Source organism: Photinus pyralis, unplaced genomic scaffold (assembly GCF_008802855.1).
Source record: "Photinus pyralis isolate 1611_PpyrPB1 unplaced genomic scaffold, Ppyr1.3 Ppyr1.4_LG6, whole genome shotgun sequence".
Classification (NCBI taxonomy): domain Eukaryota; kingdom Metazoa; phylum Arthropoda; class Insecta; order Coleoptera; family Lampyridae; genus Photinus; species Photinus pyralis.
The window spans coordinates 29,707,166-29,725,912 of NW_022170663.1; the positions used below are offsets into that span (position 1 = coordinate 29,707,166).

The 18,747-nt window shown below is 37.9% G+C and overlaps 2 protein-coding genes across 2 annotated transcripts; both read right to left on the reverse strand.

Moving 5' to 3' along the window:
* Nucleotides 1-350: 350 nt before the first annotated feature.
* Nucleotides 351-4,485, reverse strand: LOC116174416 (ras-related protein Rab-30). Its single transcript, XM_031492332.1, has 4 exons — nt 4,223-4,485; nt 3,967-4,171; nt 3,732-3,915; nt 351-2,257 (listed from the first exon to the last, which is right to left on the reverse strand). Exons 2-4 carry the CDS (start codon nt 4,144-4,146, stop codon nt 2,001-2,003), a joined length of 621 nt encoding a protein of 206 aa, XP_031348192.1. The 5' UTR covers nt 4,147-4,171; nt 4,223-4,485; the 3' UTR covers nt 351-2,000.
* Nucleotides 4,486-5,479: 994 nt separating this feature from the next.
* LOC116174411 (phosphoribosylformylglycinamidine synthase) lies at nt 5,480-18,145 on the reverse strand. The gene is made up of 8 exons (XM_031492325.1): nt 15,800-18,145; nt 15,502-15,755; nt 9,841-10,224; nt 9,395-9,793; nt 9,091-9,344; nt 8,287-9,045; nt 6,336-6,780; nt 5,480-6,285 (listed from the first exon to the last, which is right to left on the reverse strand). The coding sequence occupies exons 1-8, from the start codon at nt 16,633-16,635 to the stop codon at nt 5,648-5,650; spliced, it is 3,969 nt and encodes a 1,322-aa protein (XP_031348185.1). The 5' UTR covers nt 16,636-18,145; the 3' UTR covers nt 5,480-5,647.
* Nucleotides 18,146-18,747: the final 602 nt, after the last annotated feature.

An 18,747-nucleotide genomic window follows, 5' to 3' on the forward strand; every position in this document is an offset into this window, starting at 1 on the left:
TGTACTTAATGTTATTGCACAATAAAGAGATACAAATTTACAAAAGCGTAGAAGAATCACTTGGACTTCGGACCACTTCTATCATGTAATGGTGAAATAAGTTTAGTTGCATGCAATCGCCACTAGGAGCAACTAGTGCACTTCACAGAAAACGAATTATTATTATCCTAATGTTGTAAAATATGGAAGAAGGATTGGAGTAAGCGTCATATTTTTTTAGTCATACTATGGGTACTACTTTCAAAATATTTGGCAGTAATGTTTCAGGAAGAAATGATTTTTTAAGAAAAACGAAATACTACCGTACAATGAATGTTTTTAGGATACCAACAATAAAAAAAAACGATGGCATCCATTTAAAAAAAAGTTGAAAGTCGCCATTTGGAAATAATTCGACAAATAGCAAATCTGATATCACCATCGTGTGGAGAATGTTCTGAAACATTGCTACTAAATATTTTCAAAGTATTACCCATAGTGTGGCTAAAAAAAATATGAAACAGGCTGTATGTAGCCTCTGAATTATTTTTTATTGTAAATGTTTTAACTTATCTGTGATAGTTCTGATTCTCGCCACCCAAAGAGGAGAGAACTTTATTAATTGGGGCAATATTGAATTTTTAGAATATTTAAAAGCGTTTTTTTTTAATGATGAAACAGGATTTATGATTGGCTACAGGATAAATAATTATTAAATTAGCTAAGCCTACTATGATAATGTTTTATCGACAGCTGACACAAAAGTGAACATATACATTCCACCAAACTTCACAAATGAACCAAATGACAATAGATCGGTAAAAGCAAATCACATAGCAGCAGATGTGAGAAAAAAAGAGTCAAACATACAATGGATGCAGCAAAAGAAAAGCAGGAATATAATAGTAAAGCCAAAAGAAGGAACTATCTACAAGGATATAGTCAAATGGATGAAAACTGAAATCGACATAAAAGAAATAGTTAAATAGAACCAAAACAGGAGCTGTGAAGTTAGTCACGTTAGGTAGTTTAAATTTGGCAAAGTTGCGTATTTTGATGATAAACAAAATGCCGTTTTGAAACTGAAAAAATTTCGACTACTTTCGGAGATATTCTGAAAAAAAACGAAATTTTGCAAAATCATTATTTTTTACCAAGTTATTTAAAAAAATATTTCAAAATAAATGACACATTATGACCACTATTGTCCCTATATAAGATGCTAGTTTTAAAGGCTGACGTTTCGTCTCCGGTTAACAATCATCATTTGTTTTTTCTTACGAAAGTAATTTTTACTTTTTGTGTCATTTGATAGAGCATTTTTTCTGATTTCAAAAATGTAAATATCACTACTTTAATAATTCGTAAAAACGTAAGAAACAATAAACATACACTACCCTCAGAGAAGATATTTTTAAAAAAATAGTGATATTTACAGAGACCAAATGGAAGCTGATTAATAACATGATAACACAAATACTAAAAACAAAAGAAAAAGATTTCAAACAGGAAAGAATACATAGAACATAAAGTAAACAACAGTGGCAAAAGAGGAGGGTTTTAGTGGGTCTGCCTCTCAGAGACTCCCACGCTACCACTCAGGTGCCCATAGAGGATAAGGGATTCAAAACACATAAGGCAATCAAAACTATGTGAAAACTTACCTACAGTGTTATCCGACTGGATTAAAAATAGGGAACTAGTTAATTTATGCTATTAACCCCCCTCCCCCTACAGTACAGAGAAACATATGAACGTCTTAAATTTTGACAATTTCATTGAATGAGTGATAAACCCATTTTGAGTGCTTGTTTCGCCCCCTGCAGTGATTATAGGCAACTAAAAATATGCTCCAGCATTTTCTCTTAGGCACATTAGTACATAATTAAAAAGTTCCCTTAAAAGCTCTATTTGTCGTTATTTGTTTGAATATAGCAGCTCCCGTTCTCCTACCGAAGTGACCCCTTTACGCTTCCGCACAAACTAGATTTAAACGTGCAGATTTCGCATTTATAAATAAATTACGTTAATTTGCTACAACAACTGGAATCGTTAACCGAGGAAGTCCTAGCCGTTATGTTAGTGGTGCTACATTCGTACCGCGATAAATCTTTATTTCTCGCCTGCTGCATTAAATCTTCCGCTATCTTCATAAACAGCTTCTCCACGTTTTCCGCCTCCTTCGCCGACGTTTCTAAAAAGTACATGTTATGCCTAGCCGCGAAGTCTTCGCCGACGAACGTCGGTATCTCTCGATCCTCTCGGTCGATCTTATTGCCTAAAACAACCGTTGAAGCTTCAATTGGTCGCACTTTCAACAGGGTTGGCGCAAAAATACAAATTCTCCATTTGCCAATCCAGACAAGAAGAACAAAGAACTTGTGTTCTAAAACTACATCTACTTACTAGAGCTGTGACCAAATGGTCAAAAAATCCAAATATTAAAACAATAGAGGATCTTACTTTGAATTTTGCACCGTAAGTAGAACACCGCACATGCGCAATAGCGTCCGAATGTAAATTACTCGTATTTTCTACTGTAATAACAAAATTGCGAATTACAACACCGTAAACGCCTGCGGAAATAACACGTCACTGAAATGCCGGGAATGTCAATTGTACTGTCAACTCAGTGCGCATGATCGGTATTCTACTGTTGGCTATCTCTCTCACATATGTTGGCTATATCTATGGAATAGACAGGGTGCTACATGACCACATGTAAAAGAATTGGGTGATAGAGGGGATCAAGACAAGCACTTTTTCCAAATAAACAGAGGGTCCAACGTGTAAATTATTTGAAAAAAAAAATAAAAAAATTCATTTTTAATCTACAATTTGGATTTCTTCTTTAATTTTTTTCTCAGCAACCATAAGAGTTACAAAAATGGGTAGCACGTCTTTGAATAGGTTTTCGGGTATGCCCTGATTTTGAAAAAAAAATTTCAAAATTCCTACCACGGAAGGGCGCGAAGAAAAATTCTGATTTCGACAAAATTTGGTATCTGGGGGTTTTTGGGTCTTCAGGTTACAAAGTGTCACCCGCCTACTACTGAGTGATCTAATTTCGCATGGAGTTAATTGAAAATGTGGCAAATAGCCAAAAAAAAACGATTTAAGTCGATAATATTCAAAAATAATAAGTTTCAATGGTAACCAAATAAAAATAATGCTAAAACAATAGACATTTGTTTGCCAAATACCTAGATACCTGATAATAAATAAAAAGATCCAACAGTAAACAGTAAAAAAAAAAGGTACTGCTTATTAACTTAAAAAACATATGATGATACAAGTCGTTTTCTGAAAAATCAAAGTAATTGTTTTATGGCAATATTATAAAATTGCTTCAATTAACATTTTATTATTTAAATCATTTCAAATTGCATATGGAAGAAAAAATGCAAATGAATCAATAGATAAATTATTCATTGGTTCATATTGAGCTTGTTTCTAGTATGATCCTTGGTTTTCAGTCTGACTTTTTTTTATAAAAAACATTTCACTTGAATCAACTGAATTAAATCATCATAACGCTCTTCAAAATGAGACCTGCCTGCATTCTCTATACGACACTGTTGCTGTGAGGCTACGCTGTACTAAATAAAAGGTGCCTTTTTCACAGTAGAAGCTTCCTTAAACTGAGGAAAACTTTTTTGTTTTTTTTTCAAAACAAATGAACATATAAACAAGAAAATCATGTTTGAATGTCTAAAAAAAAACCACCCTTGATTTCTAAGGCACGTACTCACCGACTAATATCCGTAAAACCTTGCTACTCGCATACTCCTCGATTTCGCGCAACCAGTCCGGCAAGCAATCGAAGGTAGGTTGGCAAGATATGTCATATACTAAGATCAGCGCGTGGGCCGATCGATAATAGCTTTGAGTAATTGACCTAAATCGTTCTTGTCCCGCCGTATCCCAAATCTGCAACTAATCGCTCCGTTTACAAATCCGCTCGACACCTCGTCGGACAGCACTTACTTTAACTTTTTCATTGTCCACCTCGACGGTTTTTATCATAAAGTCGACTCCTATCGTCGCCCCCTGTCCCGGGGGAAACAGACCCTGCGTGAATCTCCTGACCAGGCACGTCTTACCGACACCTGCGTTTCCGACGAGAACAACTTTAAAAAGAAACTTAAAATCTTCCATGGTACACATGCGGCTCAATTAAGCATACTATGCCCTGAAACTGCAACATGACAGATTGTTTAAAGTTTGTAAATATGGATATTACGTCATGCAGCGGTGCTGCCAAAGAACATATGATGAGATCAAAAATTCTCCCCTATTTTCGGAGGGGAAGTGCAATTATTTAAAATGGAAATATAGGTCGTTTTCCATGTTCTTGGCAACGGAGCAACAGTCTTTTGTTTTTAAATTAAATTCTCGTTTTTTGAGTTTTGATTTGACATTTGAGAGTCAGACCTGGAGTTTGACATCTAAAACCAGAGGCGTCCATGGTAGCCCCTAGCAGCGGGGTCGTTAGCATTTACAAGGTAACGTAGCGTATTTCGAAGTTTTACTAATTTTTTAAAATGTAAACATCCTTTTATCGCCACTTCAATGGCATGGTTTGAAATGGCCTATAAAGTTTCGGTATGTTGCTGCAATGATCATAAATGCTTCTAAAAGGGGCCCCAGAAGCCTCTGGAAAGTTAGAGTCTAGAGTACTTTGCAGTCTTCTGAATTTTCGGGAATTCAGTCCCTTGTTAAAGCTTACCAAAACTAGGCGACTTTAGAAGAGCCTAAAAACTACAGATGTTTCCCTCCGATGTTCCCAAATGCTCTAAAGGACACATTCTTTATATGGCATGGAGGGTTTTTAAAAAAATGTGAAATGCGTTTATAAGAGCATACTACGTTTTTCATATCAAGGGAACATTTGAAATTTCTAGATCCTTTATCCAGGGCCTTGTAGGTTCTCTCAGACAAACGCGAGCCAAGAGCACATAAAGATATAAAAAATTTAAAGCTTCAAAACCTTTGTATGACGTTCCCAAAGCTAGGCAAGCATTAAAAAGCTCTAGAAAACAATTTCAGAGACTTCAGCCTTTGGGACCTTTAATATAAATAATAAAGATAATAGGAACTATGTAGGAAAAGTCAACATTGAAGGCAGGTTAATACAATAAGTCGGCGTATAGACAAAGTACTTTATAGGATTACCATCATTTAAAACCAGATACTATTGGAGTGTGCATTCACAGATCTGGGCGAATTAAAAAAAAATAGATTTGAAAGGAACAAGAGAAATTAAAATTAATAAATTCACCAAACTAACGTCATGGAAAGGGCGCAAGAAATAAAGAAAATAAGCTAAACCAAGTGTACAATAAATAGGAACGTTCAAATAACATAGGAGAAAAAATTAACAAAACATCACAGACCACCACCAAATTAATGATCCACAGTCTCAGCAATACATTACACAGGCAGGAAAGCAATAAGCATAAAACCAAAAGCGTGGTGTAATATCAAATGCAACACAGAATGTCTTTTTGACCAACTTTGGTAACCCAGCAGATTAGGAACTCATCCTGTAGCTTTATTTTGTTAAAATACGCAAAGTAGTATGTTACAGGGAAATATAAAATAGATTACAAAATTTCTTATAGCGAAGACTTCAGTGAAATTGACACCTAAATGGCAGTATAATTTGTTAATAGTAAACCACATTGCTAATGTCTGTGCACCAATTGTACGCATTTTGAAACAAACGTTCCCAAGGACTCTTCTGATACATTTCCCAGCCGACCGGCACATAAGGCCATAAAAACATTTGATCACATCGCTCCGGATGTGGCATCATTGCCAAGTGCCTGCCGTCCCTTGAACACACCGCCGCCAGTCCTTCGACGCTACCATTAGGATTCATGGGATAATTTTCGGTTGGATTTCCTCTGTCATCGACATATCTCATACCGACACAATTACTTTTTACCAAGGCTTTGTAGATCGCGTCGTTTTTAAACGTAAATCGTCCCTCGCCGTGAGCAATCCACACGCCCATAATTGAGCCCTCCATCCCTTGCAACATAATCGAATTGCATTTTTCAATTTTAACCGTACTCCAACGACATTCGAAGCGTTCAGAGAGATTATGCTCCAATAAAATATCCGGATTGGATTGGGCGGTCACCGGCGATCCGATCCAACCGATCAGCGCCATCAGCTGACATCCGTTACACACGCCCAAACTAAAGGTATCGGGGCGCGCAATGAAATCTCTAAATTGTGTCTGGATTTTTTCGTTAAATAGTATACTGGCCGCCCAACCCTTGGCCGAACCCAAAACATCTGCAAGATGATTAATTAAAACCTGCGCGCACAGGCCCGAGACCCCTTACCCGCATAACTGAAACCGCCCGGAAAAACAATACCACGGAACTGATTTAAACTCACAGATCCACTGATCAAATCTTCCATTGTGATGTCATAGACTGTAAAACCTACTCGAACAAGAGCGGCGGCCATCTCACGATCTCCATTGACGCCCTCTTCTCGTATGACGGCCACACTACACTTGATTTTATTGTCTTTTGACATTTCCTCGTCAGGATGGAATGTGAGCTTGTAAGGCGGTGCCGTTCTCGTGCTTAGAGAGTGAAATTCTGAATCCGCACAATACTTGATCGTCTGCTGCAGTTCCAGGTGATAACTGGTTTCCTCCCACATCTTCATCAGTGGCAGAACCGTACTTTCGATGCAGCCATTATTTACGGCGATCGCCACTTTTGAATTCATACCAAAACCGGTACTTCTTCCAATGTTGTATACGGGAACCTCGTTTTTCTACAATTAAATGAGTTAAAGAAACTTATCTGAAGTGAAGTTCTGAACGTAATTGTATTATTCGACTATAGTTCTAATTATGTAATGACACCAAAATAAAAGCAGCTAGAATTCAGGCTGCTAGCCTGAACCCACTACACACGATGTGATAATATCAACATCTTCATATAAAGTAAAACTCTTGAGTAAAAAGCAAAGAATTAATTCATTGGCCATAATGACAATTTTTTTCACTTTTGGTTTCCCGGAAATAGTTTTTTTAAACACCCCGTATATATATTTTATTTTTTAATAATAAAAAACCACTACTGGTAACAATGTACTCAAAAAAAATATATACAGGCTGTTCTGTTTTGTTCAAAAACTTTAAGGTTTCTCTCTGGTCAAATCAGAAGTGATATAATTTTTTTTTAATTAAACACCCCGCATATTTTTTTAATTTTTGATTAAAAAACCAATACTAGCAACAATGTATTAAAAATAGAAAATATACAGGCTGTTCTATTTTGTTGAAACACTTTGGGGTTCTTTCTGGCCAAATCGGAAGTGATATAATTTTTTTTTAAATAAAACATTGTACATATTATTTTATTTTTGAATAAGAAACCGCTATTAGCAACACTGCACTCAAAAATAAAAAATATACAGGCTGTTCTTTTCTGTTCAAAAACTTTAGGTTTCTCTCTGGTCAAATCAGAAGTGATATAATTTTTTTTTAATTAAACACCCTGCATATTTTTTTTATTTTTGATTAAAAAACCAATACTAGCAACAATGTATTAAAAATAGAAAATATACAGGCTGTTCTATTTTGTTAAAACACTTTGGGGTTCTTTCTGGCCAAATCGGAAGTGATATAATTTTTTTTAAATAAAACATTGTACATATTTTTTATTTTTGAATAAGAAACCGCTATTAGCAACAATGCACTCAAAAATAAAAAATATACAGGCTGTTCTTTTTGTTCAAAAACTTTAAGGTTTCTCTCTGGTCAAATCAGAAGTGATATAATTTTTTTTTAATTAAACACCCCGCATATTTTTTTAATTTTTGATTAAAAAACCAATACTAGCAACAATGTATTAAAAATAGAAAATATACAGGCTGTTCTATTTTGTTAAAACACTTTGGGGTTCTTTCTGGCCAAATCGGAAGTGATATAATTTTTTTTAAATAAAGCATTCTGCATATTTTTTTATTTTTGAATAAGAAACTGCTATTTGCAACAATGCACTCAAAAATAAAAAATATAGACTGTTCTTTTTTGTTCAAAAAGCTTTTAGGTTTCTCTCTGGTCAAATCAGAAGTGATATAATTTTTTTTTAAATAAAACATTCTACATATTTTTTTATTTTTGAATAAAAAGCCACTATTCGCAACAATTCACTCAAAAATAAAAAAATATACAGGCTGTTCTATCTTATTTAAAACCGTTGGGGTACTACAAAGAGTCAAAATCATACAGTTCAATAATCAAAACTCACTCTTGTAAATCGTCAAACTTACCTTAAATACGGTTAAGCAATGTTCAACATCGCTGTCTAACACTTCTAAAACCCAGCCAGGTTCCTCCGCGAACAGAATTGGTAAAATTTGTCCATTTTTGTGCGTAATATTGACATCAATTCCGCTCATTCCTCCAAAGCACATCTCCAACAAGCAGGTAATCAATCCCCCATCACTCACATCATGACCGGAGCATATTGCCGACTCCTGAATGAGCTGTTGCGTGGCAACAAAGGCGCTCTTGAAGGTTTCCGGTTTATCGACGTCCGGAACATCGTCCCCCAACTGGCCGAAGCACTGCGCGAGCGCGGAACCTCCCAACCTGTTCTTACCGTGCGATAAGTCGACAAACAGCAAAGTTCCCTTTTTCCCGAGAGATGGCGCTTTGAGATCGGGCGTTACGACTTTGCGTACATCCGGGCATGGAGCGTAGGTAGAGACGACTAAGGTGCCGGGAGCTTTGACGGTTTTGTCGCCGACGCGCGCCGCCATGCTTAGTGAATCTTTTCCTCCGTCGATTGCGATTCCAAGTTGCGACATAAATTCGCACATCGCCTTGCACGTGTCGAATAAGGCGGCACCCTCGCCGGCCATTTTCGCCGCCCACATCCAATTGCCGCTGCATTTTACGTCGCGAATGTCGCTAATGACCGCAAAGACAAGGTTGCTGAGCGCTTCGGCGACGGTCATACGTGCACCGGCGCCATTGTCGAGCAGGCCTTTGATTGGCTGCTCTCCAATTGACGTAGCGATGCCTTCCTACGAAAGCGAGATCAGTTTAAAACGTTTCAAACTCAGACGTACATATCCGAAGTGCGAAATTGCAGTAACCGCAACATCCGCCAGAGGAGTGTGTAACGGTCCCACGCACTGCTGCTGCGCAATTAGGCCGGTGACGCAACGGTCCACTTTATTTGTGAGATATCGTTTGCTGGCAACAGAAGGTAATCTTAACACGTGATCCAATGCTTGATAAATAGAGAGAGGTTGGGGCAAACTCAATGGCTCCAAGATTTTTGGTACCCTACGTAAATTAAACACCTTTTGTGGCATCTTTCCTGAAATTGCAAGTGTGAATGGAATTGAAATCCGAAGTTTAATGTCATACCTAAGACATGCTCTAAATCTAAATTAAACGGTTGTACTTTGGCATCTTCATCTAATATCAGCGCAACTTTTCCAGTGCCGGTAACCTCCCCCACGAAATTGACAGGACACCTTTCGCGCTCGCAGATCTTCTTCAACAAATCCACATCTTCCTTATTACAAAGTAACGCGTTACTTTCTTGGTACTCCGCCCCCCAAAGCTCAAGCGCATTAATTGTCGGATCTCCCAAGTCAAATTTGGACGCGTAAATTACACCACCTGCCGGCTCCACCAACTCCTTCAGCACGTTGCCATTGCCTCCAGCACCCTGATCGTGTATACTGGTGATCGGATTTCTCCCCCCAAGCTCTAAGCAAGCTCGCACTACCCGATTTAGCTTATTCTCCATTTCCGCATCGCCTTTAAAAAAAAAACATTACTCGCGCCCTACGCGAATGTCCAGTTACCTCTTTGCACCGCATTAAAATCAAGCTCAGCCTTATTGTCGCCCTGCACCTCGATGGAACTGGCCGATCCGCCACCGACGCCTATCCTATACACCGGACCGCCGATCTTCACGATCTGCTGTCCCTTCTTCGGTGGAAGCTTATCTACCATGTCGGCCTCCATGCTGCCGAGACCGCCGCTAAACATGATCGGTTTGATCCACTCGCGTCTCACCCGGTTCGCGACGATCATGCCGAACGTTCGCGCGAAACCGCAAATGACCGGTTCGCCGAATTTGTTTCCGTAATCGGATGCGCCGTTGCTGGCCTCTATTAAAATGTTGAGTGGGGGCGCGAAGTTCGGAGGATAGGTAAATGTGCGGTCCTCCCATGGCAGTGGGTAGTCTTTAATGAAAAATAACCGTTGTAATTATTATTATAATTTTTTTTAATAAACAATGACCTATAACGCGCTCTAACACTCTGAAAAATATTTCTGTCCCCCCACCCTCGTCACTTTTTGAAAATTTGTTATGGATTAACCCGTGATGGTGTTAGGTTTAATTCAAGTGGCGAGCGGACATAACCAGATGGCAAAGATACCGGCGGTGATAAAATACGTAGTTTGGAGGCGGGGTGGGATGATTATTTATCAAATCTCGGGGGGGGGGGGGCAAGTGAACGGATCTTGACAATGCGTAACATTTCCATATAATGGCCATTACAGTGTGCACATTTTTAATTCTGTTAGGTGATGTTTTGTGGTGATGTGTTGCAAATTCACACTGTGCACATTTTAAAATATTTGAAAGTATTGTGAGTTACTTAACTTTGCTTTGTATTGGTACCAACACATAACAAGCCTACAGCGGGATGCGCAGATGGCTAATTTAGAGTCTGGAAGAGGAACCAAGTAGGAACCAGTGGAATAATTACTAGGAAAAATTGACCCCACACTATCAGGGTGTGGCGCTAGCTCTAACATCAGTAGTGTTAAGTCTGATGAACATACCGCTTGCTCTTTCAGAAGTCTGCAGCAAACTTTGTAACAGCGCTAGCTGAACTCAAAGTGGGCCAGTTGGCGCTAAGTAATCAAAACATAAAACGCCAATATTTAACTTAAAAAACAAAATGGTGGTGCTAGGAAAAATTGTCTGCCTAGCTGTGCTAATATTATATAGACAGCTTTGATTAATTAATGTCACATTTTTTATTTGATTAAAGCCTAAAGTTTGATGGTAAATTTATTACAATTTAATCAAATAAAAAAATGATAATGGAAAAGCTCTTTAAACCAGACAAGTTTTCTTCAAACCCTGATAGTCCTACGGCTCAACAAGAATGGCTTCATTGGATTCGACTATTCGAAAACTTCACTGAAAGATCCGAATATGTAGTGAAAGACGAAGATCAGTTGCAGGTACTGTCAAATTTTTTATCTTCTAACGTATTTGAATACATTAACGATTGTACAACATACCAAGCCGCTATAGATATTCTTAAAGCCCTTTATGTGAAACCGAAAAACTTGATTTATGCTAGACATCAACTTGCAACTCGAAAACAACCCTCAACAGAATCAATTGATCAGTATTTGACTGCTCTCAAGTCGTTAGCCAAGGAATGCCATTTTAAGGCGGTGTCTGCTGAACAAAACAAACAAGATTACATTCGAGACGCCTTTATTGCAGGTTTATTTTCATCTAACATACGACAGAGACTTTTAGAGAACAAGTCCCTTGAACTAGATGAAGCAGAAGAAAAGGCTCGATCAATTGAAAGAGCAATTAAAAAGAAGTAACCAAGCTCCTTCAAGCTGGAATAATTGAGGAGAGTTCCTCTCCATGGAGGGCCCAAGTAATAGTTACTAAAAATGCTAATCATAAAAAAACGCATGGTCATAGATTATTCAAATACTATAAACAAATTCACCGAATTAGATGCTTACCCAGCACCATGTGTGGAGGAGGTGATCTCGGAAGTAGCCAAATATAGTCATTTTAGCACAATAGACCTTGAGTCGGCCTACCATCAAGTTCCCATTTGTGCTGATGAACGACCGTTTACGGCATTCGAAGCTTGCGGGAGACTGTATCAATTTACAAGACTTCCATTTGGTGTCACTAACGGGGTACCGGCTTTCCAAAAATTTATTGATAAAATAGTCGACACTGAAAAACTTTGCGGCGTTCATTGTTACATTGACGACATTACAATTGGCGGACGTAATAAAGTTGAACATGACGAAAATCTTAATAAATTCCTTGAAGTAGCAAAGAAATACCATATCAAATTAAACGAGAAGAAGAGTAAATTTTCTACTACTTCCATTAAACTGTTAGGACATCTTATAAGTGAAGGTTCGATCAAACCGGATCCCGATCGTTTGAAGCCTTTGTTGGAAATTTCTCCGCCTAGTGATAAAGGATCTTTACAGAGAATAGTCGGTATGTTTGCTTATTACTCGAAATGGATTCCACGATTCTCTGAAAAGATTCGTCCTCTGATGAATAGCAAATCGTTTCCTTTATCAAAAGAAGCCACATCAGCTTTTTCAAAACTTAAGAGAGACATTGCCAACTCTTTACTCGTATGTGTGGACCCGAAATTTCCTCTAGTTGTCGAAACAGATGCTTCAGATGTTGCTATCTCTGCAGCTCTCACACAAAACGGACGTCCTGTTGCTTTCTTTACTAGAACTCTTACCGAAAGTGAAAAGAAGTACCCTGCAATAGAAAAAGAAGCTACTGCTATTATTGAGAGTATTAGAAAGTGGAGACATTTTTTGTGCAATCGACATTTCAAACTTATTACTGATCAGGAAGCATTGTCGTTTATGTTCAATTTGCAACATACAAGTAAAATCAAAAACGATAAAATTCAGCGATGGAGACTAGAGATGTCTTGTTATAGCTTTGATATCTCATATCGTCCTGGTTCTCTCAACAAAGTAGCTGACGCGTTATCGAGGATTTGTGGAGCCACAAATCACGATGAATTGTATAATTTACACAAATCTCTGTGTCATCCAGGAGTTACCAGAATGTATCACTGGATCAAATCAAAGAATCTACCTTTTTCTTTAGAAGAAATTAAACAAATCACTTCTGCATGTCCCGTTTGCGCAGAATTGAAACCTCGATTCTATAAATCTCAAGAAAATCATCTGATTAAAGCTACAAGACCATTCGAAAGGCTCAATGTAGATTTTAAAGGACCAGTCCCTTCTAACACTAAGAATACGTATATTTTGACTATTGTTGACGAATATACAAGATTTCCTTTTGCCTACCCCTGTCGGGATATGACCTCTGCTACGATTAAAACAAACCTTTACAATCTTTTCTCAATATTCGGGACTCCTGCATATATTCATTCTGACAGAGGAACAACATTTCTCTCGAAAGATCTCATTAACTATCTTCATACACAAGGCATCGCTACGAGTTCATCTACTCCATATAAGCCTCAGGGCAACGGACTTGTCGAACGGTATAATGGAATTTTATGGAAAACCATGTCTTTGGCTATGAAGAATAAGGCATTAGAGACTTCGCGATGGGAAGAAGTTTTGCCAGAATCATTACATGCCATACGTTCCCTTTTATGTACATCTATAAATTGCACTCCTCACGAAAGGATGTTCTCCCATGCACGTCGTTCGACAAATGGAATAGCTATACCTTCTTGGTTAGCAAATCCAGGAAAGGTACTAATGAAGAGTCATGTACGAACTTCCAAGTACAGTCCATTGGTCGAAGAAGTGGATCTGATTGAGGCAAATCCAGAATATGCTTTAATCCGACGGGCAAATGGGAAGGAAGTTACGGTTTCTTTAAATCATTTGGCACCAACAGGGGACAGTTCAATATTTGGTCGTGAAGAATCTACAGGTCAAGATCACAGTTTTGAATCTGATCGAGCTGTTCCTCATGTATCAGAAGTTCCTGTCATTGAATCCAATTCCTTCCCCAACCCAGTATTAACAGAAGAACAAAGAAGATCGCAACGAGAAAGAAAATTACCGTTGTATCTACAAGACTACATTTCAAAATAACTAGGGGAGAATGTGCTAATATTATATAGACAGCTTTGATTAATTAATGTCACATTTTTTATTTGATTAAAGCCTAAAGTTTGATGGTAAATTTATTACACTAGCATTAGCTATAGAGATTCAAGCGCAATCTTTCTCTAATCGGAAATTTAAAATGGTCAAAAATTTACTTTGACACACTTGCGCATGCGCGATTCTGCCCAAATTTGGTTCCAATTAGAGTACAGACAGACAGACCGGCATCATCTAGATTTTGTTTCATTCGGATTCCTGGTGCCCCCACCCCCACCGCCTTTACCATGTCCAGCCACTCCAGCTACGAAAAAACCGCCACTGAAAACTAGATACCACGGTGAATATGAGTCGCCGTGCTAGATAACCACCCGCTTGCTCAAATTCCTTAAAATGATACACCACACAGCTTTCCTATTGTCTTGATTAAGTTACATGAGTTCTTTAATTAAAAATTGGGATTTTTTAGATCGAATGTTTCATAATATTCCATGTGGTTAGGCAACACATTTAACAAATAGCTATTTCAACGAAACCTATACCGTTATTATTATTATAAGCATTTTTTTGATGAAAGTAAAATTTTTAAAATGGTCCAGTAGGCCATGGCTTTATTTAGATAATCTCTTGTTTTTATTAGTTTTGACAATTAGCATTTGAAATTGTATCCTGTGTTTGCATATGTTTATACCACAGCTAACTTACTATCCAGCTCCACAACTCTCGAGCGGCGCCTTTGATCTGGCGGTCTACAACCAAGCGAGATGGAATGGTGCGCACTTTCTCGCGCTTGGGGTAAAAGTCGGGGCCGGATTAAACGAATTTTCATCGCACAGTAGCTTCACAGTGCCGTAGTAAGTGATTTTTGTGCTATATTGTAACAAAGACTATCCTCATAGTCATTGATTGTAATGTGAACGTTTAGAATTTGCTGTACAATATTACGTAATATTGCAATGAAAGTAGGGTAAGGTGTTTAATAAATTTTATTGCCTAATTGAATTGAATTCGGGAAAATGGTCAACGTGGCAACACTGGGCTTGATTGCACGCCAAACAGGCAATGCAGTCTTTTACCCCAAGAGGCGGGGCATAATCGGCGCAAACCGCTCCCGCCAAGAGAGTTGTGCAGCTGGATGGTAAGTAAGCTGTGTTTATACATTAAAGGTTGTCAAGTATACGATGAAATTATAACACCCTGTAGATCGGTAACGAACCTATGTTTATATGAAGTTTTAGCCATAGAATTAGCCCCCTTCATATGTACATCATTTTTAGAAATACCCTGTATAAATTTGTCATTATATAGGTATGCTGACATTTCACTAACCTCACCCTCCATTTCATGGGGAAGGAGAGTATACCACATTGACAATCAACCCTTATTTTAAGGGGTTCTTTTATTTCGAGAGACGTGATAGAGATATGGCAAAAAGGTGTACATTTTTCATTTGGTTTACCCACTAACACTTGTAGGGAGTGTCACACTCCGACTCAGCCGTAGCGCTTGAATGCAAACAAACTCTAAAAAGGCCATTGGGCCTATAATTAGGTGAACTCTTCATTAACGTAATTAGATTTGATTATTTCTGGTGTGAATTCACATTTACGTACCTGGAATGTTCAAATTTCCGACAGAATAACCGGCCGTCCCCGCGATACAATAGCCACCACGACCAACAGCCTCGACATCACGAATCCGCCCACCAGTTCCGGTCGTGGCACCGCTAAAGGGGGCAACACCGGTTGGAAAATTGTGCGTCTCCGCCGTAAATATCAGATGGGAGTTGGCACGTTTCGTTCTCAGTTCGGACACACTTCCCGGAAAGACGGGTCGCAGGCTGGTATGCGAGTAACCTTTAATAGCACTAGACAAAAAATGTAAGTTAGATATTTTAACGGACAAACTGACCTGCTGTTATCGCCGAATTTAATCACATTGTTCGGATTGGTGTGCTTTTGGGTGTTGATGATCATATCAATTAGCGACTCCTCGTGTTCGACACCGTCTATAACCATTTTACCCTTGAAAAACCAGTGGCGGCTGTGTTCACTGTTCGACTGTGCCAAGTCGAAACATTCGACATTGGTCGGGTTCCGTTTTAAACGCCTAAATAAGTTCGTGTAGTAATCCAAATCGGTGTCGTCAAACGCGAGACCGAGCTCCGCATTAATTTCCCCCAAAGCTTCCTTTCCGCGGCTTAAAATGTCAATTTTGCGCAAGTCCTCCTTCTTGACCAATTTCTCGTTGAAGCTCTTTTTCGGAATATTCTCGTTGGTGTATCGACATTCGGTCATCCTATCAAAGAGAACGGATGCGAGTTCGTTCTCTACGGCACTGGGCACGGTAACAATTAATTTAAAGCTGATTAAGTATCTTCTCGAAACCTCCACTCGGGTTATGTTTTTCAAACCGAGGGAATGGCATATTGAAACTGCATTCGTCGAACTCGAGGTCGAAAAATTAAATCTTGGCCCGACTTCTATTATTATCGATCCGGATATCAGGCTCAGCTGAGACCTCTCCGTTAAATTTCTAGGTTTGAATGGATCTTGCAGCACCCATTTCAGTATTTTCTTATCGCTATCCGTGAGACCGGTTGTTTCAATGTTGTAACACAGCTCTGTATCCAAAGCGTGAACGTGAGCATTCTTTTGTTTTAATTTGAGCAGGATCTCTTCGCTTTTCGCATTCGTATAGCCAGGTGTACGATATAATCGTACAATCGAATGATCCTTATTTACCATAGTAGAGCAACTTGTAAATCACCGACTGGGTTTATTAATAAACTTACTAGAAAGATAATTGATATAAAAGTAACATTTTTCTATTCTCAATATTATATCCGAATCAGAGGTTATCTCTGGTTATCCGTCCATGTGTTTTGTAACAGTTCAATTTGAGATCACGAATTTGTACGTAATTGATGCACTTGTTTTTAAAGGAACATTACCCATTGAGACGTCTTGCTAGCGAAGTCTCCAGAATTCTGAAATTTAGCAATTTTCTTTATCTGTTGAACCACGTGATGCTCAAATGACGTCAATAATTGTCAATTTAAATGGACCAATCAGAGCGGCGCGGTTTTTTTCATTTTACAGATTCTTAATTTGAAATGTAAAAGTCAGGGACGTCCTTAATTATTATTTATTAACACTCACTTGTGCTCATAAACAATTGGGCACGAATTAATATATTCTTTTGTGGAGTTGCGTGATTATTTGCCTTCCACTTACATAAGGATCAGCTGCAGAGATACAGCATAATCAAGTTGGCGGGCGTATTATTGAATCAAATTTTGCACAAAGTTGACAAAACAATTAACAACCAAGCATCTCTGATTTAAATCACATTTAAATGATATTAGATTTGGTCAGAGCCGGACTATGGGCGAAAATGGTATGATGAGGGGACTAGCACAAATTATATATAACATTTCAATATTTTAGCAAAGATTATTCCCCCAAGCTTTTGCAATCCTTTTTTTGTAGGTAGTATATATACTACATTTTCCCAGACGCGCGGCAACTCGCCTTCATTACATATTTTATTAAAAATGTTTAACAGTAAGTGTACCACCTTTTCTTCCATTGTTTTTACCCAGGAAGTATAGCAAAGACTATAGTTTTGTCTCCAAAATTCACAGAAACTTGGCTTGTCTTAGATATTGACTGAAAAATGAATATTTGTGAAAGACTATAGCCTGAAGAATTTTCAAGAATCGCTAAGAACGTATTAATAAAGGATTTTAGAAGTTCTGCGCGTTTATCATAGCTTTTAATAGGGTTCACAGTACGAGTTTTCAAGAGCCTTTCATAGTTTTGAAAATGCTTTAATTAACAGTGTCCTAGGGTCTTACAGACTTTTGGCAGCATTTAAAAACACATAATAATTTTAAAGAGCATTGTTCACTGCGCAACAGTAGGTAAGGAAAATCTCTCGCCAGTACGGGGCAAATCTTACAAGAGATAAAATTCGGCCGGGGATTATAATATCTAACTAACTAGGTCGCCGATTGATATCCGGCTTGAAGGACCAAATGTGGCGTTAGGGTTGTACATCCTAATGATTACCCAAGCAAAGTTACACAAGGTAAATTTGGTCTTATCTTATATCTTATAACTCAAACCTGGTACCATAATATAACACAGGTTTGATTTATATCTTTTTTTTTAATGCCCCATATCCTTTACAAGTAGTTTAAAAGTGTTTAAACTACTTCGGTTTTTGACAATATTTATTTTTCTTACGGCCGGTTGCAGGAAAGCGAATTATAATCAAAATCCTACATTATTTGCCAAATCTGAGTTTAAACAAGAATTTTGACATTTGATTGGCTGCCTACTGCAATATAAAGACAATCAAATGTCTTAATACCGGATTAAACAATAATCCTGGATTATTTTTTTTGTGCAACTAGCCGTTAATTTCCTTATGTACTTACTTATTTTTTGTATTCAGCTATATAGTAGAAAAATAAATATATTATTATTAAAATCCGTAGAGCGCGTGTACGTGGCTTGTAGAATCCATAATTTCAAACAGTTCCAAGATTGGGCTACTAGTTCAAGAGTTACGGCCCTTTGAATTTTCTTTCGTAATTGGTTTCTAGCCTATAACTTTTGATTGAGAGGTCTGATCGAAAAAGTACGAATTGTTTTGGATTCTAAGCACCAAAATTAATAAGAAAAAGTGTTTTCGCGAGAAATTTTGGTGTAGTCGATTTTTGGTAAAAAAGGAAGGTTATACTATGCCTTTTTTTGTCGCGAAAAAAAAATTGTCTCAGATCGACCCGGAAAAAAAATTTTCTTATAGAATGTGGCCTAGAATCTATAATTTCAAACAGTTCCAAGATTGGG

Bases quoted from the DNA above. Each gene is read 5' to 3' on its own strand.
- LOC116174411 (XM_031492325.1), bottom strand. From the start codon at position 16,635: ATGGTAAATAAGGATCATTCGATTGTACGATTATATCGTACACCTGGC. The intron at 15,756-15,799 runs GTCAGTTTGTCC...TTTTTTGTCTAG, and splicing joins AAATTCGGCGATAACAGCAG to TGCTATTAAAGGTTACTCGC. The intron at 9,794-9,840 runs GTAACTGGACAT...TTTTTTTTAAAG, and splicing joins TTTTAATGCGGTGCAAAGAG to GCGATGCGGAAATGGAGAAT.
- LOC116174416 (XM_031492332.1), bottom strand. From the start codon at position 4,146: ATGTGTACCATGGAAGATTTTAAGTTTCTTTTTAAAGTTGTTCTCGTC. The intron at 3,916-3,966 runs GTAAGTGCTGTC...CGGAGCGATTAG, and splicing joins TGGACAATGAAAAAGTTAAA to TTGCAGATTTGGGATACGGC. The intron at 2,258-3,731 runs GTGAGTACGTGC...CGGTTGTTTTAG, and splicing joins GGTTTTACGGATATTAGTCG to GCAATAAGATCGACCGAGAG.